This window comes from Piliocolobus tephrosceles, chromosome 20, assembly GCF_002776525.5.
Source record: "Piliocolobus tephrosceles isolate RC106 chromosome 20, ASM277652v3, whole genome shotgun sequence".
Taxonomy (NCBI): Eukaryota; Metazoa; Chordata; class Mammalia; order Primates; family Cercopithecidae; genus Piliocolobus; species Piliocolobus tephrosceles.
In genome coordinates, this window is record NC_045453.1 from 16002112 (window position 1) to 16026584 (window position 24473).

Here is a 24473-nt window from a genome sequence, read left to right on the forward strand (position 1 = left end):
AGTCACAGGTATTGCTTCATAGCAGTATGAGAACAGACTAATACATAAGTGAATGGCAGAAGATGGGAAAAAAGACAGTATCAGGAGCTAGAAACAACAGTTTCGGCTTGGGGCTTTATTCTACGTGCAAGCAGAACGATTTAAAACGGGAGAGATATGATCTGACTTATGTTTTTAAACAGTTACTTTGGCAGTTGAGTGGCGATTCTGATGGTGTCATCAACTTCCTTGAAAAAATGTGTCAACAGGGAATGGAACACTATCCTCTTCACTAAGGAGTCTGGAGCAAACCATCTTCCCCTCAAAAGCTCTATGGGCAAGGCATGGTGGCTCACACCTCTAATCCCAGCATTTTGGGAGGCCGAGGCAGGCAGATCACCTGAGGTCAGGAGTTTAAGACCAGTCTGGCCAACATGGAGAAATGTCATCTCTACTAAAACTACAAAAATTAGCTGGGCATGGTGGCACGCACCTGTAATCCCAGAACTTTGGGATGCCAAGGCAGGCAGATCACCTGAGGTCAAGAGTTTGAGACCATTGTGGCCAACATGGAGAAACCCCATTTCTAATAAAAACACAAAAATTAGCTGGGTGTGGGGTGATGCACACCTGTAATCCCAGCTACTCAGGAGACTGAGGCAGGAGAATCACTTGAACCCAGGAGCCAGAGGTTGCAGTGAGTCGAGATCATGCCACTGCACTCCAACCTGGGTGACACAGCAAGACTCTGTCTCAAAAAAAAAAAAAAAAAAAAAAACAACTCTATGGATCTGTAGATTTCTCTCTGTATTTGAATCACTGAAGGGCTTAGTTTTCTTTAATGTTGATTCTCCACAATTTTAAAGATTTCCTCATTTTCTTCCATCACTAAACACGGCCTTGGAGATACGATGTCTGAGGATACATTTTCAGGATTTCATGTGTGTTCTTTCACTTTATTTTCCTTTCACAAGTGAAGTCATCTGACCAGTAACCAATTGAAGTTAAATAGTCAATACTTTCTGTACATCTGACAGACTCTATCCTTGCCTCAAATGTATTACCATGAGTACCAACATTTTCACATTTCCATTTTCTACTCATTTTTGTAATGTAAGAAAAAACTGGAGAAAAATTCAATCACAGCTGTACAGATAAGGGGGGTAAGAGAGAAAAATTGGCCTCATGGCTGGCAGACATCAGAGTACAATGGCTTCAAATGGTTTTGTAAAGTCCAAATTCAACACCAGGGTTATAAATGAATAATAATAAAGAAAAGTGTGGTTTCTCCCTTCCCATCAATTCTGCCCTATATGAGAGGAAAGGCTGTCAGAGACTTGGTCCTTTTAGGCTTCCCTGTGTTTCTCTGACTACCCCCCCGAATCCCAATTTCCAATGTCCTGTCAAGAGTCTGACTTGACCTGCATATTGGTTCATAGACTGTACTTGGCATATTGACATTCAACTTAGTTTAGCAGCCCAGCTCCAGCTAACCATGCCCCAGCAGAGAGGGAGTGCCGCCATGTTAGTCAAGTCAACAAAGCCTTTACTCTTGACAAGTCTGGACCTCTTAAAAATCCAAAGGCTTTCAACCCTTGTTAGGCTGGAAAAGATTCAAACTTGGCTCTCTCAACTGTCATAAGAAATACATAATGACAACTTCTTAGACATATAGCAACGAAGAAAGGAAGTCACACATTTCAAACTCTCTTCAAGACACTTAATAAGTTAACCAAGGCAAATAAGTAACCAGATCAAATCTACCAGAATTTTTCATCCCCCAATTTCAGCCTCTTAGTTAAATTTCAACCCCTCCTGGGTCCACAGAAGTGAAGCCTTTTGTAACAAGGCTGTGAATAATGCAAAAAAAAAGAGGTGGGGTGGGAGTTAAGATGTGAGTCTGTGACAGGCATAGTCTAAAATGGCCCCAGTGATCCTCACCTCCCAGTACTCACATCCTTATATAATCCCTTCCCCTTGAATGTGGCTAGACTAGTGACTAGCTTCTAAGCAACACAGCATGGTAAACGTGATGGGATATCATTTGTGTGATTAGGCTACATAAGATGATGACTTCTGTCCTGCTACAGAAGTAGCAAGAATATAGCAGACTGTCTCCCTTGCTCAGGAAATGGGGCAAACCCACATATGTTAGAAAGGTCCATGTAACAAGAAACTGAAGGTGGCTTCTGGCCAACAGGCCCCCTAAGGAGCTAAAACACTTAGTCCAGCAGCCTGCAAGAAACTCAATGCTGCCAACAATTATATGAGGTTGGAAACAGATCCTTCCCCATGGAGCATTCAGATGAGATCACACCCCTGGACAACACATTGACTACAGCCTTATGAGAAATGTTAAAAGCAAAGGACCCAGTTAAGCTGTGCTCAGAGACTACTGACCCACAGAAACTGTGAGACAATAAATGTGTGTTAAGTGGCTAACTTTGTGGTAATTGGTCATGCAGCAACAGTTAACTAGTACAGGGTCCAACTTGTCATTTCAATTTGAATTTCTCAAGTCATCCTAATCCAGGAGTCACATATTGTCAAGTCTCTGCACACCTCTCGCTGCATTATCATAAGCTTTCATGAATTTAAAAGAATAGATTAGAGGTTGATTTCTTCTAAAGAACCACTACAGTAAACCAATCTCAATCCCTTTCTTCCAACAAAGGTACATCAATTGCCACATCTTCCTCTTTGATGCAAATGACAAAGAGGAAAATCAAACCATGTCATAGCCATCTCTGAGTCCAGGAGAAAGAGATAATGACAGCACCTAGCCTGTCTTGCCTCACATCAGGAATGCAGTGAGATGGTTCTGAGCCATGGACCTTCCCAGACCATTTGAATGAGACTGACATCATGAGGAAGGGGGTATCCTCTGGTTGGAAATCCTCTAGTGGCTGTATCATTATTTTCTATTAAAGCCCCTAGTACACAGGAATTTTTTCCCATGCTAATACGAATCTCTCATGGAAAATAAAAGTTATTTTTAACTATGAGCCTTGGGCTATAAACTCATTCTCCCCAAAGTGTTAGAATCAAGCAAAATCAAAGAAGTTAGAGGAAGGAGAGAAGAACACATCCTGGAGTGACTCGGCCATACCTGCAGACCATGTGTCCTGCCCCACAACTGTCCTCTGAATGCTCTTCTGGGACCTCTTCCCTCTCCCTTTTACCTATGCCCCTTTTTATGTATTTCCTCCTACATGCTCATCCCACCATGCCTTCATTCAACCTGCTCCTAAGAAAACTTGACTTTATGATAGTAAGAGCTTTCCAACTAGCTAAGGTTGATTCATCAATTCAATATACTACTCCAAATACTTCAATCCAGAGTTCATTAGGTTGAAGGCATCATGCTAACCCCCACAGCAGACATGTGAAGAGCTGTGTCTGCAAAGCCTTTAAAAATGCTCCACAAACTCCCCTGCCTTCTTCCATTATAGAATGGGGCCTGAGTGAGCACCCCAGCTTCAAAACCTAAAAAGCAGGTTTCAGGCCTTGCCCCAACCCTCAGTTTTTGTGCAGCCTTGGGTGGGTCGTCTAAACCATCTAAGATCGAGCTTCCTATCTACAAAAGCATCAGAGGACTTGTTAAGAGCAAGAAAATACTGTGTAAAGCATTCTCTAAAAAGAGTCACTGCAATTAGGGCAAACAATTTCACCTTTCCTTATAACTCAAAGTTATGCATAAAATAATCAGTTATTGTACTGGGAGTCCACATCTATTTTTTCTCCTCCTGACATTATCATTGTCATGACTGCCACTACATCTTCAGCAAAGCAATAAGGTGGGACCTCTAGGGTCCTCCAAGGAGAAGAGCATGCTTGGCCCTCATACCTAGCAGCTGCCGCTACTGAGTTGAATGAGGTTTCATCATGCTTGTTACATTTATACCTCCTAATTCAACACTGGGGGTTATAAATGTAGCAACAGTTAAGTAACACAGGGTCCAAACTGTCATTTCAATTTGAATTTCTCAAGTCATCCTTATCCAGGAGTCACATGCTGTCAACTCTCTGCACCGTTCTCACTGTATTATCAAAAGCTTTCATAAATTTAAAAGAATAGATTACAGGTTGATTTCTTCTAAGGAACCACTCACGTAAACCAATCTCCCTCCTCTTCTCTAGTAATGATGTCATCACTGCCTTTATTTATCAGCACTGCAAGCATGCCTCCCTGAAACAGCCTTCTCCCTCCCTGTAAATCTTCTGAGCTTAGAAATCAAATAAAAACTTGCTAGAACTGTAGGTAAAGTAAGAGCTGCTGGCCACTGAAGGAGAGACTAAGGGCTCTCCTCGGGAGGAAAAAATAAGAACTTTGTGTGTTTAACATCTCTTTGGTGACTCAGAGGCTCTTTAGCTTCTTTCTAGGTTCCACACAGTGCATTAGAAGGCAAGTCTTTAAATTGCAGGGTTCTGCATTAGAAAGGACTTTTTACACAGTATCTGGTATATAGTTACCATTACCTATTTCTATCTAGGACCTCACCTGGGGCCCACCCACAAGTTTTGATGCGTATCTTCATGTCTAAGACACAACAGCAATGAGACCATGGGCATTCCACTCGTATTTGGTACACAGAGGAAATTCCTATTTAAGCACGATCATCATTTCCACACTATTTATTCACCATTTTATATACGTTACTTCACGTCGTGCTCACAACCATCTAATGAGATAGGCACTATTATTCCCATTTGCTAGGCACTATTATTTCCATAAAGAAATTTAAGGCTCAGAGAGGTTAACTGATTTTCCCAAGGATATAGAGAAAGTAAGCAGGATGATTAAGAATCCCAACCAGTCTGACTTCAGAGCCCATCTAGATAGGGATGAAAATATCTCCAATGATGGCTATAAGTTCAAGTCACATTATAAATTTTTCCTAATGAACAGAAGTGAACTCTAAAATCCACCCATCAAATTGAAATTTATCATGACTCATGTGTGAGTTAACAATTCTCCAAAAGGTAATAATATAACCACCAGTGCTACTATCCCTCACCAGGTATTTGACATGCAGCCTCTCCAATCTTCATAACCCCCTGCCAGACTGGTAGAAGTATTCCCATTGACAGCGGGGAATCTAGGCTCAAAAAAATTACAGTAATTTGCCCAAGGTCGCAGACTCAGTAAGTGGCAAGAGCTGGGATTTTAATTCAGGTCTCTCTGACTCCAATGCCTCTTCTCTTTCCAACATGTTGAGTGACCCAAGATGAAATATATTTAAGGGCAAACTAGTCTTCAACAATATAGTCAATCTTCACAATTCAGAAGATTATTCTGAATCTTTTGCAGCTTTGAAACTGAGACAATGCTGGTCTAGAAATCAACACAGCTGGGTGGAAACCAGGTTTGTCCAGTTAATAGTTGTGTGACTGAGTATGTTGCATAATCTCACTAAGACTGCATTTCTTTATAAGTAATGCAATTTCACAGGGTCTTTATGAGGATTAAATGGGATAATATGTGACATACGCGCAGGTATCAAGGTCTATGGCACACAGAGGGTATTTTAAGTATTCTTTCTTTAATTATCATTTTTCTTTGGAAAATGAAAATATGAATTGGGATTTCTGAATGACAGATTTAGGATAAACCAGCTACTATTACACAAGACAGAACACAGAATCTTCTATTCAAGATTAAAATCACTGAAAGTATCCTAGAAATCACTGAATATTCATTTACTCACCAACATTAAGTGAGCATCAACTATGTGTAGGAATGGCACTGGGCACGGGGGATCAGCACGGAAAAGGACAAAATACAAATGATTATGGAGCACAGATTCCAGTAGAAAAGAGTCAGAAAAATAAACACAAAGATAAACAAGAAGACCATTTCAGATAGTTAAGTGTTATGGCTGGAGACAGCAAAGCTCCCTCTTATTTGGCTGAGAAGAAAACTGATCTCTAGACCAGAGAAGGGACTTGACTGGTCAAAGACCCCACCCAGGATTAATGGTGTGTCTTTGTTCCCTAGACCAGCGATTCTCAAATTTTCACTTCTATCAGAATTACCTGAAAGGGTTTTGAAACACAAATTTCTGGGTCCCACCCCAGAGTTTTTATTCAGTGGATCTGCTATGGAGCCCAAAACTTTGCACTTCTGAAAAGTTCCCAGGTGATGCTGACACTGCTGGTCCAGGGACCACACTTTGAGAACCATTGTCATTGAGGAATACAACCACATCAGAAAGTAGTGAGGCAGAAAGAGCACAGGACAAGTACCCTAACCCCTCTCCTCCTGCCATACCATCTCCTACCAATGCCAAACTCCATCACTAAACTCAGTCAGGAATCAGAGCACAAAAAAGTCGAGGTCATGTAGCCTCCTGGAACCCAGAGCAGCACAGAGAAGGGCTCTATTAACACAATTCCCTCCCCTTGCCCCTTTCCACATTAAAGGTTCAAAACCTCACTGAGGCTTCACACTAGTCCTAGTCCCCAAGTGCCTCAGCATCCCTTGTGAGTTGTCTTAACCTCAACCCCACCACATGAATAGTCCCTTTATTAAAGTCTCTTGACACACTAGAGTTGAATTCTGTTTTCTGTTAAGATTCAGAGAGATACAACACCAGATCCCAAACAGTTCCACTAGTGGTGATAATTTTCAAAACTGACAAACAGCTCTCCTATTTCTTCCTAAAGCAACAGCTATAAAATGCGGGTCAAATATCAGATAATCTTTTTTGCTACACAAATATAAATCCTATATGCAATTCGCAAGCCCCTGCACAGCCTGTGCAGTGAGATCACTCTAAACAGAGTTTGTGGGCCTGGGATGAGCATTAGAGTGACCAACTCATCCTGATTTGTCTCAAACATTCCTACATTTTCAAAGAGCATTGAAAGTCCTATGTCTAGGAACCATCTCCATCCTGGGCAAATGAGGACAACTGGTCACCCCAGCCATGCACTCATGCTTTTTTGCATTAATGACACCTCCACTGAACTTCCAGCAATAGCACTATCACCAAGGATGGCTAGTATTTACGGAGCACTTTCCATGAGCCTGGCTCCTTGCTAAGAATTTTACATACCTCACCTCATTAATTTCTCACAACCATCCTACAAGCAAGTTACTACTATTAGCCTCATTTCACAGATGGTAAAATCAAGGCTCAAAGGGTTTAAGTAGCTTGTTCAAGTCATACATACAGCTTATAAATTAGCACAGCCTTGACTTGAGCCCACAGTCTGAGATCAGAGACTGCAGTCCTTTTTTTTTTTTTGAGATGGAGTTTCACTCTTGTTGCCCAGGCTGGAACGCAATTGCGCAATCTCTACTCACCGCAACCTCTACCTCCCGGGTTCAAGGGATTCTCCTGCCTCAGCCTCCTGCGTAGCTGGGATTACAGGCATGCACCACCATGCCCAGCTAATTTTGTATTTTTAGTAGAGACGGGGTTTCTCCATGTTGGTCATGGCTGTTCTCGCACTCCCGACCTCAGGTGATCCTCCCAAGAGCCTGCACTGTTAACCACTACGTGGTTCATGACAGAGCAGATGGACTCACCTGCCCCATATCTGATTCCATAAGGAAGGAAGATTCAGCCAAGAACTACCAAAAGGGCATGTTAGAAACCAAGAACTAATGCTGCAGTCACAGAGCAGAAACTGAAAGGGGATCTACATGTTCCTTATTTTAAGGCACACAATGAAAAAGTCAATGGCAAGGTATTTGGTGCCTTTGGAAAATCAGAGATAAAATTATGCAGGCCCTTATATCTCAGAGTCAGAGATTCTTGCAGCAAAATCTGTGACATTCAACACCTGATGCCTCCTACAAATGCAGAAGCAGTCCCATACTTGGCTTCAACCTCTCATTTGTAAAACTGGAGTAATGATCACCTGTCTTAAATCCACAAGGTGGATGTGCTGTGGAGAAAGTAAACTCAACTAACTGTCCAGCCAGAAGTGTTTTCCTAAACTGCTGCACTTGCTGGAGCCCCAGAGGTCCAAAGTCCAAAGTGTGGGATGACCCCTGGGGTTTGGCATATGGCACCTTCAGGTGCTCGGTCCCCAGTGTGGAATCAGGGGCAGCTATATGTAGGGGCTCAACCTCTGTTCCAGGACAGATGAGGGTCCTCCCCTCAGAATTGCCCCCTTGTATGACTGGGATAGTTGAGACTCACTTGTGGGAGCAGATGGAGCTTCTTTCTGGGAAAGACAGTCTTTCTCCCGTACCTCTTATTCCCATAAAAATCTTCTAACATTCAACGTCACGTGGTGATTCAGAACCTGGCCTCTGAATGAGACGACCACATTGTGATTGTGGCCAAGTCCTTGAACCTCCATGAAACCAGTTATCTTATCTGATACATGGGATTGCTGTGTCTGCCTCGTGGGATCATTATGAGAATTAAATGAAGTCTTAGAATTTCCCTCAAAGACATGATCATTGAAAATTCTGAAAAAAAGGCTTTCCACCCAGGAATTTCAAACAGGACCTAATTTTCTCCATAAGTATGAATTTTGCACAGCACATGGCACAAAGTAAGCCAGACAGAGACAGCATAAAGTAATAGCCAAGAACACAGAATCTAGCCTTGAATTCTTCTGGCTCAAGTCAAGTTCCAACACTGACTAGCTGTGTGACCTTAGGCTTGCTACTTAACCACTCTGTTCCTCAGTTTTGATGATCATTGTACCTACATCGTAACAGTGTCATGAAAACTCAAGCAGTGATAATTAGTAAAACCCTTGAAAAGTGTCTGGCTCATTACAAGTATTTAAAGCATGTAATAATGTTAGTGTTTCCTAGTTGGTAGTCATTTCACCTCCTGCATTTATTCCTCTGATTTTCAGTTTGGATCCTTCATACTCAGGAGACCCTGCTGCACCTGTGATTTTCATTACTTTTGAATCTGGTCCCTACTATTATCACCCATCATCCATCATTTCGCCAAATGATTTTTCCCCTTCTTGAATTTTCTGCTTTTCATTCCAACTTGAGCCAAATGCTCTTCTCCTCTGTATACTCTTTTGGGTTTAGAAACCTTCCTCCCAGGAAAGTGAAAATCCCTGCTGTCATACTCTAATCTGGACTGCTCTAATGGAGTCGCTGTTTGAAATGAACAATCCTTGAAACAGGTTGCTTTATCTTCTAGACCTGGGGATTTCACAACTTATTCCTTTTGAACAAACAAACCATGAGTAGTGTCATATAACAAAACTGATCCGTTGGGAAAATATATTTGTAACATATTTAATCTTTAGCAAAGATATCCAATGATTTGATTTTCAGAACATACATAAAAATCCTAAAGTCAGAGACCTAGCACTTTAGTCTTTAAGAGACATAGAAATCATCTGGTCATTTCACAGATGGGAAAATGATGCCCAAGTTCACAGCACCTCTAAACATCGAAAAGATTGCGCAACATTATTCTTCGAGTCAAATGTGCCTTTCTGAGGCCTCAGGCAAACCTAAGGCCAAAGGCTGTCCTATGAAAGAATCTCTGCTATTTCTCTGGGGTGCGAGAAAGTCTCCTCCATGGAGGTGCCAGGAAAGAGAAGGAGAAGGATGTGTGAAAAGGGGATAGAACTGATGGCTACAAAGGTCCCCTCCACTGGGCCCCATGCACTCCTGTTCAAATGTCTCCCTGTGTCTGTGATAAAGTTCTCTTTTTCCCTTCTTCTGCATGATGCAAGGGTGTTAAGATTCCCCAGAGAAATCCTTTACAAACTCTGAAATAAGGCCTCTCATATAGAAAATAAATTCTAAAGATGACAGAAGAAAACTGTACATATATTTGAAATTCCTCTTATCTGTACCTTATTAATAAATCTTAAATTTCAAGAACATCACTTGGAGCTGTGACTGTGCCACTGCACTCCAGCCTCGCAACAGAGCGAGACCCTGGGCTCTGACTGTGCCACTGCACTCCAGCCTGGCAACAGAGCGAGACCCTGGGCTCTGACTGTGCCACTGCACTCCAGCCTCGCAACAGAGCGAGACCCTGGGCTCTGACTGTGCCACTGCACTCCAGCCTGGCAACAGAGCGAGACTCTAAGCTATGATTGTGCCGCTGCCGTGAACAGACACCACTTTTTAAAGGAATAATTGAAATGCAGAAATATTACAAAGAAAAGTGCAATTAACACCTAGGTTCTTCTCCATCAAGAATTATCAACCAATTTTAACAAATTTTCTTAAAGTTTGTTCTCCTTTTCAAAAGCAACAGAGTATTACAGACAAAGCCAAAATGCCCTTTATCTACCATCCTAGTTCCATTTTTCCCATACCTCTTCTAAAGAGTGTAGCCTTCCATTCTGCTTTCAATGCTGACATAAACTTACATAGTTTGATTATTAATACCTATTTGATTGATGTATCCATTAAATTGACTCTGTTTTCTTTCTATGGCAGATGCTGACTTTGGTTCATGTACCAGAAAATCCTGATATTTGTAAATTAGTCCTTAAGTAGATGCCCAGATTGTTAGTATAAGATCATCTAAGACGCTGATATAGAAGGGAAGTGGCATAGCAAAGACTGGGATGCTTCTATGTACAAGCAGGATTCTGCTAGTTTGAAGAGGTCACTAGCACCTCATTAGTAAACCATGAGGCCAGAAAAAGCCAGCCCAAGATATACTACATCTGCTTCAACCCTGTGTAGTCACCACGCTCCCATAATATCCTGTATTTTTGGCTAAAGAAATCAAAAACGTATAGAAGTTTGGAAGCACATCCCAGGTCCTTACCAGATAATCTGTAACCCAACTGCAATGACGCCATTGGTGTCAGAAGTGGGGCAGACTCGAAGAACCCACCGCAATGGCCACATTTGGGATAGGGATCAGAATATCAAAGTAGCACACAATGAGTAAAGCATGCCTAAAACATGAGAATTTGGGGGGAGGGAGCTGAGTCTAGTCGAATTTACCCATATTTCTTCTCCCTTCATCCATTTGGACCTGACATATAGTGAAAGATGGCTGGCACAAAGGCAGTTAGCAACAGGCAAAATTCCTGGAACCTTTTGTGTGAGCCAAAGCAGTGGCTAGAACTAAGGATCTCCAGAAAAGCTGAAACCCCAAAAGCAGGAAATGTCTGAAGTTTGAGCTAAAAACCTATGGATCACAAAAGGATGTTCTCAAATTAGACATCTGAAAAGGTAACCTAGAATGGGAAAGATACCAAAGACCCCTAGAATCCCAGGTGGAACAGGTGGTCAGCAGCTTTCCAGGCACAAATGATAACTGCTGAGGTTTTGGAAGTGTGAGGAAATGGGAATGGAATGAAGAAATGCTTCAGTGCTCATCAAGCCAACTCTCAGGCAGAACAACTGCAATACAGAGAGATTTACACAAAGAAATTTAAATAGATGCTAAATGTTTCGTATGTGGGAAGAGGAAAAGATAATAAGGATAAGAAATCTGACTTCACCAACCTTCAATAAAAAAGTGACCCATCAGGAACCTGGCCCCAAGTTACAGTTTTAAACTAAAAAACTCCGTTTTAAAATATGTGCATACTTTCTAAAGGCAGCAGTACCTTTGAAATTTGTTCAAATTAATTGTACTTTTCCACCAAAAATGGTGTTCGGAGGGTCATGTCCCAGAAATATTTTTCTACTTGGAACTTTCTATTTTTCTTCCAAGAGGAAAACTTAAAGAACTTCACTGAGATAGAAAATTCACCTTGGTAAGTATACCCAGAAAAAGTTTATAAAATTTCTGCTAAAGCAAGGGTGTTGTGGTACCTGGATTTGGTTGGGTGTTTGCATGATTAAGCTGAGCATCTCAAAAGTTGAAAACTGTGTATTTCTTCTTTTCCAGAAGGTTCCATTGCTCCTTAGTAAACCTAATAAAAATGACCTCAAAACTGCAACTGAAGTGTTAGACAGCTGGCCTCTACTTCATCCCAGACAATTTTGTTTAGGAGAAGATAACCACCCTGAACTGGAGCCAGCTGAGATACAGGGAGGAAGCTGACTTTGTGCCTGGCTTCTTTAAGGCCAGAAGCTCTGGGAAAATAACTAATCATTCCTGACACCCACCCTGCAACTCTGATTTGAGACCATTTAGAATCTTGGCTTAAAGTTGTGGTTTCTGAGCTGAAAGTCACTCCCCCATTCCAACACACACACTTTCTATTTTAAAAGGTGAAAAAACAATGCAAAAGGTTAAGAGATGGTACATGGACAGTCTTAGGCAGAGAAAAGATTCACTGACAAAGAAAAATGTAACAGTCAAGACATCCAAAGCTCTGGATCTGGAAAGAGAAGAAGGACTGGACACTGAAATGGCTTTGAACTAACTCAAAGCTAGGACAGAAGAACAGAACAAGTTCCTTGACCCAGGCCTGTTAGGTACAGTTGTGCAGGTTCCACACCACAACAGGCAGCAGCCATGACCTAGACACGGTACCCCCACCTCCCTCACACCAGGAGGAGAGCCTGGCACCCAACCTTGCACAGCCAGATGTAGTAAGGCTGAAGGGGACAGGTAATAAACGGGAAACTGCTCAAAAACCCAACTCCCTGAAAGTGGAGGCCAAACACTTCCCCAAGGCAGATGAAGGGTGAACTCAAGATGTTTTAGAGCCCTCCTTCCTAGGGTCACCTTGTAGAAATAACTCAGAAGGGCTTAGGGTTGGGACCATCATACATTGGTGCCTCTCCTGCCAAAATACAGATACTGCCTAGACAAGAACAATGCGGATCTTTGGCATCACCACCCCCACCCCCCGAATCAAACAGTTAAGCTGTAAAAACCAGTAAATTCTTGAAGCACGTCTCCACCAGAAGTCCAAAGTCTGGTCATCCCATTTAGATTTTGACAAAACATCCTTCCTTCACTGCAGGATCTCCTGGGTCCCTAAACACAGTTACCTTGAAAAGAATATTGTGAGTCTCTTCTGATGACTGTACTACTGCCACAACAACCAAAACCAAGAGTTCAGGCATGACATGTTTCAATCCATATAATAACTTACGTGTTTACATCAGACTTTTTAATTGCTATAACTTATATTCTCTATGTCAGTTTCATGGAGCCCATTTTTAAACCTCTGGAAATGGGTTAGAAAGGTCTAAAATAAGCGCTAATATTAAAAACTGGGATATGTAAATGTAATAAAAATATTAAATTTCAGCTAAATTATATCATAGCCCTAATATATTGGTGGTGTTTATAAATTGGTTTTTGTGGAACCTAGATACTAGTGGAAAAATTTTAGTCTTACAAAAACACAATCGTACTTCAGTCTTGGGGGTAAAGGTTGAAAAGTTTTCTGATGGATCCTCAGATTAATTCACTTTTACTTTCTGACATACCTAATTAACTTTTATAAAATTTAAACTAAATCCCTTCTGAGATACTAAATCTCTCTACTCTAAGGCCTTTAAAGAGTGAAAACCTGACACTGAACTGACACTAGTGCCAGCCAAAATAAAAAGAATTAAAAGACCTGAACACACTTCAAAGGTTATATTTGTATTTTTCTCGAGAAACAAGGTTTCCTACACTTGTGTGTGACTTCAGGTTCCTGTGGTGGGCAGCTCCTGAAACGAATCCCAATGACCCCCACTTCCTGGTATTCATGTCTGTGACAGTTAATCCTATGTGGCCACTCGGCTGGGCTAACAGATGCCCAGATAGCTGGTAAAATGTTATTTCTGGGTGTGTCTGTGAGGGCGTTTCTGGAAGAGATCAGCATTTGCACTGGTCAACTGAGTAAAGTAGATGGCCCTCCCCAATGCAGGTGGGCATCCTCCAATCCACTGGGGGCCCGAATAGAACAAAAAAGTAGAGGAGGGCAAATCTGCTCTCTTGGCTTGAGCTGGGACATCCATCCTCTCCTTCCCTTGGGCATCAGTACTCCTGGTTCTTGGGTGTTCAGACTCAAGTCAGAGCCTACACCATCAACCCCCAAAATCTCAAGCCTTCAGACTTCCACCATCAACTTTCCTGGGACTCCAGCTTGCAGACTGTGGGACTTGTCGACCTCTAAACCTGCATAAGCCAATTCCTATAAGAAATCTCAGTCCATCAATCTCTCTCTCTCTCTCCCCCTCCCTCCCTCCCTGCCCCTGCTTCCTCCCTCTCCCTTTCCCTCTATACATATATGAGAGGGAGAGAGAGGAAGGGGGGCGGGGAGAGAGAGAAAGATTGAGATTTCTCATATGGGGGGGAGAGGGAGGGAGGGAGGTATATATACACACACACACATACATACACACACACACATACACACACACATACACACACACACATACACACACACACATACATACACACACACACATATATACACACACACATACACACACACATATACATATACACATTTTTTTTTTTAAAGTTTCAGTCATGTCTCCTGGGCAGGAATGCAATGGCATGGGCTCAGCTCACTGCAAATTCCCCCTCCCAGGTTCAAGCGATTCTCCTGCCTCAGCCTCCCAAGTAGCTGGGATGACAGGCATGCACCATCATGCTCGGCTAATTCTGCATTTTTAGTAGAGATGGGGTTTTACCATGTTGGCCAGGCTGGTCTCGAACCCCTAACCTCAGGTGATCCGCCCACCTCGGCCTCCCAAAGTGCTGGAATTACAGGTGGCTCACGCCTGTAATTAAGTGTATATTATATATTTAAGCCAATATATAATATACACTTAAAATGTGCTATATAATATATGTGCCCTGTTATATATTCTAATATATAGTCTGTTGGTTCTGTTTCTCTGCAGAACTCTAAGACAACTTCCTTGTGCAATTCCTTTCCCTTGAGTATGAGCTGAACCTAGTGACTTGCTTCTGACAGAATATGACAAAGTGATGTGACGTCACTTCCCAAATTAGGTTACAAAAGATTGTGACTTCTGTCTTCCTCACACTCGCTCCAGCCCTCTCATTTGCTCACTCTGACAAAGTCAGCTGCAACGTTGTGAGCTGTCTGATGAAGTGGACAAGTGTGTTTACATGTGTGGCAAGTGCCTGTGTGGCACGGAACTGAGCGCGGCCTCTAGCAAACAACTCATGAGAGATGGAGGTCCTCAAGCCAAGAGCCCGTGAGTAAGTGAAGCCTGCCAACAGTCATGTGAGTGAACCTGGAAGCAGACCCTTTCCCATTCAAGCTGAACTGACTGCAGCCTGTGAGGGGCCCTGAGCCACAGGACCCAAGCCACACAGATTCCTGAGCCAAAGAAACAGTGAGATGATAAAGCCACTGCATTGGGGGAGTAACTTGTTATTAACAGACAATTAATATAGCTCCTTTAGAACAGGACTGGGCTTGTTTTTCCTTTTCAGAAAGTTGGTGCCCAAGAAAGAAACATGGACAGCTGGGACCTGACTCTGGACCTGACACTGGACCCAGGCACTTGGAGGCCAATTCCAAGATGCTAAAGAAAAAAAGACATGGTGACATCAACTTCTCAGCAATACTCACTTAGAGTGGCAATGTGGCAAAATTATTTTTAATTCGATTAATGAGTTATCCTATTCAAACTAACTTTATGAAATCAAAGAGATAAATAATCATAAATGCATGCTGTTTAGAACCTCTTTCTTTTCTATCCCTAATGTCACCAGCCGTCCCCATTTTACCCTGCTGTATGCCAGTGTTCAAAGAAAATACCAAATATCTGCACCCAGATTCTGATGTTCCCATGACAAAGGGATCAGGGCTCTTTAAATAATAACTACTATTATAATAATATAATAAATAATAACACACCAAGACATGGGTCTGAAAATCCTTGTTGTCACTGGAAAATAAGGACTCTCTCAAGGAGGCCTGGAGGTGGTAAATAAGAAGCTGGTTTGAAGGAGCTCCCAATAGCCAAACCGATCACTTAAGCAGCACATGCACAAAAGCATTGATTATAGTCAATCAGAGGAAGTCAAGACCACCCAAGGCCACTAGTATTTGTGATGATCCAACATGAAGCACTGTTTTTAAAACTCCTGCTTGCTGATGTGAACCCATTCATTCATGCTCAGTTACAAAGAGACAAATGCGTGATCCCTGAGGGATGACTACATAACCACCCACCATGAGGTCAGGGAGGACCAAGAGAAATGGGTTTGCGGTCTTGTGTAGGTTGCTAGAACCAATAGGATAAAAGCAAAATGAGGGGTGGTCTGAGAAGAAACAGGTTTCCAAGGTCCTGGGAAGCAGGAGCTGGAACATAACTGTGGGATATGTAGTCGGCAGCACTGCATTCTTCCAGGGAAGAGGATAAGCAGCTCCATGACGCCAAGAAAGTTAGAAGTTGGCAAACTATTTTTTTTTTTTTTTTTTTTTAGACAGAGTCTCACTCTTTCGCCCAGGCAGAAGTACAGGGGCATGATCTCAGCTCCCTGCAACCTCCATTTCCTGGGTTCAAGTGAGTCTCATCCATAAGCCACCTAAGTAGCTGGGATTACAGGCACACACCACCACACCCAGCTAATTTTTGTATTTGTAGTAGAGCCGGCATTTCGTCACATTGGACAGGCTGGTCTTGAACTCCTGGCCTCAAGTGATCCATGCACCTCGGCCTCCCAAAGTGCTGGGATTACAGGCGTGAGCCACCACTCACCCAGCCGTGGTTTGCAAACATCTTTTAAGAGCAGCACTTGAAGAACTATTAGCGTGACGTTCCTCCTGGGTATTGATGAAAGCCCCCTACAAAGGCAGAGACAAAGCTGGTGCAGAGCTGTTTTCTCCCCTGTTCATCCTGGTAGGAAACCAATGGTGAAAAAAAAAAAAAACTTGCATCTGCTCCTGATCCAAGGCGCTTCTACTCTTCTGTTAAATCTCTACATCCTTAGCTTAATGAGAAAAGAAATGAATGAATGATCTCTTCTCTCCCCCACAAATCCATACCCTACCAAAATACTCAGGGTAAAAGTTATTCATGTCTTTAATTTTAATAGACATTGCCAAATTAGCACTCCAAAAGGCTGTTTCAATTTTCGCTACTCAAAAATGAACAAAGCTACCTAATTGCTCAGATCCTTGTCAAGACTTGATAGTCTCAAACTTTTGCATTTTTGCCAAATTGATGAGGGGGAAAAAATGCTACTTCACAGATTTAATTCACAGTCTAAAGAGCCTTTAAAAGGGTGAGAGATAATGATTTGCAAATTGCTAATACAACAAACTATTTTGGAAACTAGCAAGAGCTAAGTCATAGTAATGCCATTTCCTTGCTGCCTGTTTTCCGCCACGGACCAGGCTTGACAATTTACAGGAATTATCTCCAGCTCTTGCAGCAATGAGGCATTGGTAGTCCCATTTTACAGATGTAGAAAAAGAGATTCAGAGCACTGAAGCAACTTATCAAGGCCACATCACAAGTGCATTAGGGAGCTGAGATGTACACATTAGTCTAACTTCACAAAGGCCCGTGGTCAAATAAAAGTTTTAACAGCGTTAGTCCATAAGATTTCATCCATCATCAGGGTTCAATTCTATACCTTTTGGCAAATGTAGAGTTACACAACCATCACCACCTTCCAGTTTCCAAGTCAAGAAAGTCAGAGGTTTGCAAACATCTCTTGAGAGCGGCACATCAACTGTTCTCTCCGGCTCGCTTCCTATAAACCCCTGCTCCATGCCTAGCCCTAGGCAACCACTGGTCTGCTGTCTGTCTCCATAGATCTGCCTTATCTGTGCATCTCATAAAATATGCAGCCTGTTACATCCAGCTTCTTTTGCTTAGCATAATGTTCTCGAGGCCCGTCCATGGTGCAGCCTGTACCAGCGGTTCATTCCTCTTTATTCCTAGTCGTATTCCCTCAGAGGGATTCACCAGTTGATGGACATCTGGATTGTTTTCAGGTTTTGGCTTCTGTGAATAATGCTGCTACAAACATTCATGTTTGCGTCTTTCTGTGGACATATGTTTTCATTTCTGTTGGGCAGGTTCCTAGAAGTGGAATTGCTGGATTCTATGGGGAGTGTCTGTTTAACTTTTTAAAGAAACTCCCAAACTGTTTACCAAAGTGGCTCCACCATTTTTTATTCCCTCCATCATCAAACAAAAATTGTCAACTAAATATCCAAGAAATGTGAGACTTTGCATCTCTTCCACTTATGCTCCAGGGGATGTGTTTGTGTGTCATACGCACTTTAGCAGCCTGGCTTCAGTGTGAGAAAAAATTAAGTCTGCCACACTGTGGGTCTGCTTCAATTTCCAGGTGACTTACCAGTCTGAAGGTGGATCTGATGAGGCTTCTGTGCAGCCCTTCCTTGTGGATATACCTAGGAAGGACGAACTGAAATAACGCTCACATTTGGAGATAAAACAGGCCCTAATGGGCCAGGCGCGGTGGCTCACACCGGTAATCCCAGCAATTTGGGAGGCCGAGGTGGGCAGATCACAAGATTAAGAGATTGAGACCATCCTGACCAACATGGTGAAACCCCGTCTCTACAAAAAATACAAAAATTAGCTGGGCGTGGTGGTGCGCACCTGTGGTCCCTGCTATTCGGGAGGCTGAGGCAGGAGAATTGCTTGAACCCAAGAAACAGAGGTTGCAGTGAGCCGAGATCAAGCCACTGCACTCCAGCCTGGCAATAGAGCAGCGAGACTCCGTCTAAAACAATAAAAAAAAACACACAGGCCCTAATGATCACCATGCCTCACTGACACCTCAGTCTTTCCCTGTTCCGCTTTATTGACACATCAATTCCCATGTTTTTATGGTTGACTTCTGCTAGGTCCCTTTGGAATGTATTTCTAGAATCCTCACTGGGTCCCTCTGTATCCTCTTTAGCACCTGCAACTCTTACCAATAGATAAAAAATAAATGGCATTATCCTGCTCATTTCTGCCTCTCACTGGCAAATAAAAGTGTCCAGCAGGACCATATCAAATGCTGAAACCCACGACCCCAACCGGTCACCCTAACCCACCTGGACACACACTACTGATGAACCCCATCCCTGTGGCTGTATCTGATTGTTCTTCATCCACTGAAAATATGTGGCTTTCTTCCTCTCCACACTAATCTGAATCCATTCTGTAAGATTTCACGAGACACGCTAACTGCTTTCTAGTATCTATGTGGTATTGCCTCCTGGACCCAATTCTGTAATGTGTTTGCAAATGCTATTATACTTGTCCGACATGGTTTGTTCTCAATAATCTCATAGCTTGTTAATTTATTTATTAGAATGCCATGGCCCTTGTTTGTTTTCTTATTCTTTGCTTTTTTATCAAGTGCACAAAATATCTTTGTCCCCCACAGCCCCAGAGTGCTGTGCACTTGATTTCCAGGTTAGGGAAGAGCAGAGGACAGAGCCCAAAAGCAAGGAAGGCTGTACACGGGAGAGTGTAGGAAGGGAAACAGAATGCGTCCAAATATTGTGTCCTGCCACAACATGTAACCATTTGTGGTTTATCAACACTTCTAAGTCAGTGGGTAAAATATGCCTAAAAGTCAACATTCCCTATTTAAACCCTTGAACGGCCAAAATTACTAGTGTCATCTGTCAGCAAATTTCATTGGCAATCTCTTTGTAAAAGCAGGTGCAGGGAATCAAGTCCCTAAAAAGAAGAAAAGGAAGAAAACTGGCTGGGTGTGGTGGCTCACGCCTGTAATCCCAGCACTTTGGGAGGCCGAGGTGGGCACATCACCTGAGGTCAGGAGTTCGAGACCAGCCTGGCTAACATGGTGAAACCCCGTCTCTAATAAAAATACAAAAATTAGTCAGGTATGGTGGCACATTCTTGTAATCCCAGCTACTTGGGAGGCTGAGGCAGGAGAATCACTTGAACCCAGGAGGCAGAGGTTGCAGTGAGCCAAGACTGCACCACTGCACTCCAGCCTGGGCGACAGAGTGAGACTCCATCTCAAAAAAAAAGGAAACTAAAATTCATCACCAAACCCAGCCATCTCATGGCCAGTTCACTACTTAGCGTAAGACCGATGCCCCACCCCCCCCGGGCCTGTGCGCATACACCTGTGCTGAGGTCAGTAACAGACAAGGCTCCTCTTAGGACAAAGTGCCTATTATGTACCAGGCATACTTCCATTCACTCTGCATATAACATCTTACTTGGTTACCACAAAGTCCAGCGAGACAGCTCTAATTATCCTCGCTTTACAAATGAGAAGCTGGGGATCTGAGAAGGTAAATGACGTGCTCAAGCTGGCATAGGTAGAAAGAAGCAGAGGAGGATTCAAACTGAGGACTTCAGACGCCAAAGCTCACACTCTTTTCTCTAAACCAGGCTGCCTGCTGAGTTAAATTCCCCTGCGCCCACCCTCCCCCACATCATAGCTGCCATGAGACTCTACCGTCTCTTCACCATCATCAATAAATATTTATCAAGGACCACTACCTACACAGAATTGCTCTTGTTTCCACAGCAACACACTGTCACGGAGTCAGGGGAGTATCCCGTGCTTGAAAGAGTGATGCTGTCACGTCCTCTGATCATGGCTGTGAAAGGTGACAGCTACACTACTACATGGAACACCGTCTCAGCTGGCAGCCTGGTGCCTGCAAGAGCTGTGCTGAGGACAAGCAAGAAGAAATTAAGTAGAGTAGAAAGAAAGTGGGTTGTAACCCAGGAAGATGGTCTGTTTTTACTATGTGTTTGCAGTTGTTGCCGGAACAGAATTTAAGCCAGGTTTGCACATTAATTGTTCTTTTATGAGGAAACAAATCAAGCAATCCATGACAGAAAGTAAAATTCAACTGTACCGCTAACAGTTCCCCAGAGGTATACGGCAGTGATTATCGAGTTAAATGACTACATTGCCAACAATTGCAATTGCAAGTCAGTCCCCTATAAGATCCATTTTTGCTCCCAATATATGGATTTTGAAATCCACTGGTAAATGAACTAATTATCCCCTTATTCATTTAACTGTCTCTCTCTTCCCCCATCCCAAATCATGTTTTGCCACATTGTTAAGAGGCTGTTTTTAAATGTTTTTTGTTTGATTGATTTTTACTATCATTCCTTCCAAAAACTGTCGTGGCTCAAGAAATATGTCTTAGAGTAAGGAAAAAGGAAATTGCCTTTTGATGACAAGCTTCCGCCCCTGACTTTTGGACACTGAGACCAACATGTTACAGCAAAACATATTAGCCCAACTATGTTATGGATGTAACCTTACAAATTGAAATTGCTTTCGAGATTGGGAATTTTCAGATCAAAAGAACATGGAAAACACACTACTTAGTCTTGATATGTATTTATCCAAACTTGCCAAAAGTTTTAAATAAAATACTTTAAAGGAAATCAAGTTATTGTCATATTTATACTAGATTTGAAATTCTAACAATTTCTGAATTTAGGAATAAAATAAGAATATAAGTTCATTTTTTAAGTCAACATTTACAGTATTCTTGTTTTGGCAAATACAGATGTTCATGAGGAACTCTGGGGAAAAAATCTAATTTAGATGGTCGACTTGCCGTTAAACTGGAAAGGAGAGGACAGATATATACAGAAAATCCCCATTTCTACAAATGCGTGAGGCTTAGAATGCACCAATTCTCCAATACAAGCTAATCCCATTCGTTTAAGGAGCCCCTGGCACAAAGGCAGCCACTTGCTAAATATATGCTATATAGTAGGTTTGCAGAAGCCAGCCTGCCCAGGTAGACCCAAAAGAAACACAGGATGCCTTAACAGATTTCTTCCCAAACCATATTCCAGGATTTCTTTTCTTTCTCCTGCGTTCTAAAGAGCAAACAAAGAAAAGGTGCTCGCTCCTCACACTTCTGTAAATGTTTTAACAAAAGGCTGCTGAATAAACACATTACTCATTTAAAAATTGAAAAGAAGTTCTATTCCTGATATGAAAGCAACCAGATTTGCATTTTAATAGTTGTGGGCGAGCGCCACCCGGCGGGAGCATCCGGAACGGGCGGCGTTCAGCACTGGACAGCCTCCCGAGCCGGTACGGGTTTTACCGCTTACTACCCAAGAACGATTTGAGAGACCCGTGATGGAATATTTTTGATCCTGTTTCTGCCGCGGGAACGTGAGTGGTATTAATGTGTGGTTGGCCGGTCATGCCTTAGAGGATATAAAATCTGAGTCACAAATCATGCCTGGGTGTCCAGGACTGCCCCGGGCATCCTCCCTAGCACCCCTCCCTCCCTAGCACACCTAACACACACTCCAAAATGAGGAAAACGAGAATTGTGCACCATCTTTAGAATGATGCTGTGGCTGTTCCTCTTCTCTCACTTGCTAATCCAACCTTTCAGCTTCACACACCTCTAAAGGAGTGTCTTCGTCACCCAACTTCCCAGCCAGGGAAACAGGCTGTCCCTTCACAGAAGTCGCCTATTCCTCTTCCATTTTAGTACCAAGCAAGGAAGGCTCTAACGCATTTCCAACGGAATGTCCCTCCAGCGGCCCTTAACCTCAGACGCAGCCTGTGCAAACACGCGGTACTTCCGCACAGGTTCGTTCTTTTTCTCTTGCTTCCTTTCCTTCTTTCGGTGAGATAATAAATGGACACAGCTGTTGCTTAGCGATCCAAAACGAGCCTGTTCCTGCGTCCCACGGGCTGATCTCAGCCTGTTCCCGTGATCCCAGCCACCTCAGCCCGGCGTAGTTACACCAAAAGCAATCGGTGCTAAGAAACTTTAAGGTGATTTTGAACTTGGAAGTACACCTGCAGCACTCCCTCCCTTCTCTTCTTCCCTCCGCCGCTACACTTGAGGGGGGGGGTTGGGGGCTGGAAGCTGCCTGCGGGGGGCTTGGTGATGTTTAAGACCCTGGACTGTGGTGCCCTCCAGCACCCGCCAACTTGCCTTTAGGAGCACGGCAGGGCACCACCCCCACCCCCACCCCGCTCCCCCTACTCTGGGGAACTACCTCTGCTCACCTCCTTCCCGGGACCAAACCCAAATATGAGTCCCCCGAACTTTTCAGGAGCAGACGCGCACACGGGTCAAATCCACTCCCCTCCAAGGGCCTTAACACGGGCGCCCAGCTACCTCGGAGAAAAGCCAGCGGGTAGGGCGGAGGCATTGCTCTCGGTCATCAACGCAAACATCCCCACGGGTGCCTTCAGCGGCTTGACTAGGGGAGCAGCGTGTTCAGAGCAAATGTGGAGCTTCCTGTATCTCCAAGGAGAAAAGAAAAGCCGCTGCCCCGGCAGCCTCGGCCTGCTGGGGACCTGTCCTCCCCACTAAAAGCGCGCGCTGCCCGGGAGGGAACGCTCCACCCTGGGCGTCGGTGCCGCTCCTCATCTCGCCGCCCCAAACACTCAAGTGGCAGATTCCGACAAGTGGGAGGCAGCAAGTGGAAATATTCGCAACAACCGCGGAAAGTTACTCCAGCCCGGGGGACCGGCAGGAAAGTGAAGCTGCGAACTTCGCCAAACGCGGGCTGCCGAGAGACGCGAGGGGCCAGGCTCGCTGGCCGGGGCGCGCAGGGACACGGCTTCCCGCGCCTGCAGGCTGAGACCCGGGTTCCAGCCATGGGGACCCGCGCCCCCGCGAGCCCGCGCAACTTTCTCCTCCCAGGGCCCCGCGGCTGGGAGCCCGCGCGCATCCGGGAGGGCGCGGGGAGCCCAGGGGAGCCGAGCGGGCGCACTCACCTGCGGCGCTCTGAGCCCGGGCGCCGGGCAGCGGCGGCAGCTGCAGCCTCAGGAGCAGGCTGAGGGCGAGCGCGGCGAGGCTCGCCATCCGGGCGGCGGCGGGTGGCTCAGCCCCTTCCCGCTGGGGCCCGGACTGGGGCGGGCGCGGGGCGGCCCCGCATCGCCGGTGCGGCCGCTGGCTGTGAGCGCGGCTGGCTCCGCTCGGGCTCCCGGAGCCGGCGCCGCTGCGCTCCGAACCGAGGCGCGGCGCGAACTGAGGCGGGAGGCTGGGCGGGGGCGGGACGCGGGGAGCGGGGGGCGGTGTCCCCCGAGTCCTAACGCCGCCGCCGTCGCCGCCGCCCGCCCGGGCGCTCCGCCTCGGCCGTGCACACACCCTCGCGCGCACGCCCGCGCCTGGCACACGCCCGCGGCTGGCACACGCGGGCTCCCCCGCACACCCTCTCCGGGGCCGACCAGCTCGGGCCGCTGGCATAGTCACGCGCGTCCACACATCACCCCCGCACCCACACGCCCGGTAGGGTCTTCGCCTCTTCGCCCCGCGCCGTGCTGCGCAGCCAAGCATCGTCTGCCCTGTGGGGGCGCAGGTACGGGGGCGGTGCGGGGAGGAGGGAGCGGGAGCAGCCGTTTGAACTCGGGTTGGGGAACAGGTGAATGGGGGTTCGGTGGCGAGAGGAGGGAGGGAGGAAGGGAGCAACCCTCACAACTCAAGATAAGGGGCCAGGTGAATTGCGAAAGCGGGTGGGGGCGTCTGCCCAAAGCTGTGGCAGGCGGCTGCTGGCCAGGGTCTCGGGCACACCCTGAGATGAGAATTTCATCTAAGAGCGCGCGCGCGCACACACACACACAACCCACTCACACTCTTCTGGGCGCATCGCTGACCGCGCCACAATCGCCGCCCCCCTCAATTAGCCGCCCACCCCACCTTCTTGTTCACCCACATTTCTCTTGTCCCCACTACCA

At 44.8% G+C, this 24473-nt stretch overlaps 1 protein-coding gene across 2 annotated transcripts in view; it reads right to left on the reverse strand.

Annotated features, from left to right (window-relative positions):
* Positions 1 to 23601, reverse strand: part of PTPRT (protein tyrosine phosphatase receptor type T) — a 1114757-nt gene extending 1091156 nt beyond the window's left edge. For both annotated transcript variants that reach the window (XM_023227953.2, XM_023227952.2), the window contains exon 1: positions 23514 to 23601. In XM_023227953.2, the coding sequence (XP_023083721.1) occupies positions 23514 to 23601 (88 nt within the window). The remainder of the gene's footprint in view (positions 1 to 23513) is intronic.
* Between the last annotated feature and the right edge of the window lie 872 nt (positions 23602 to 24473).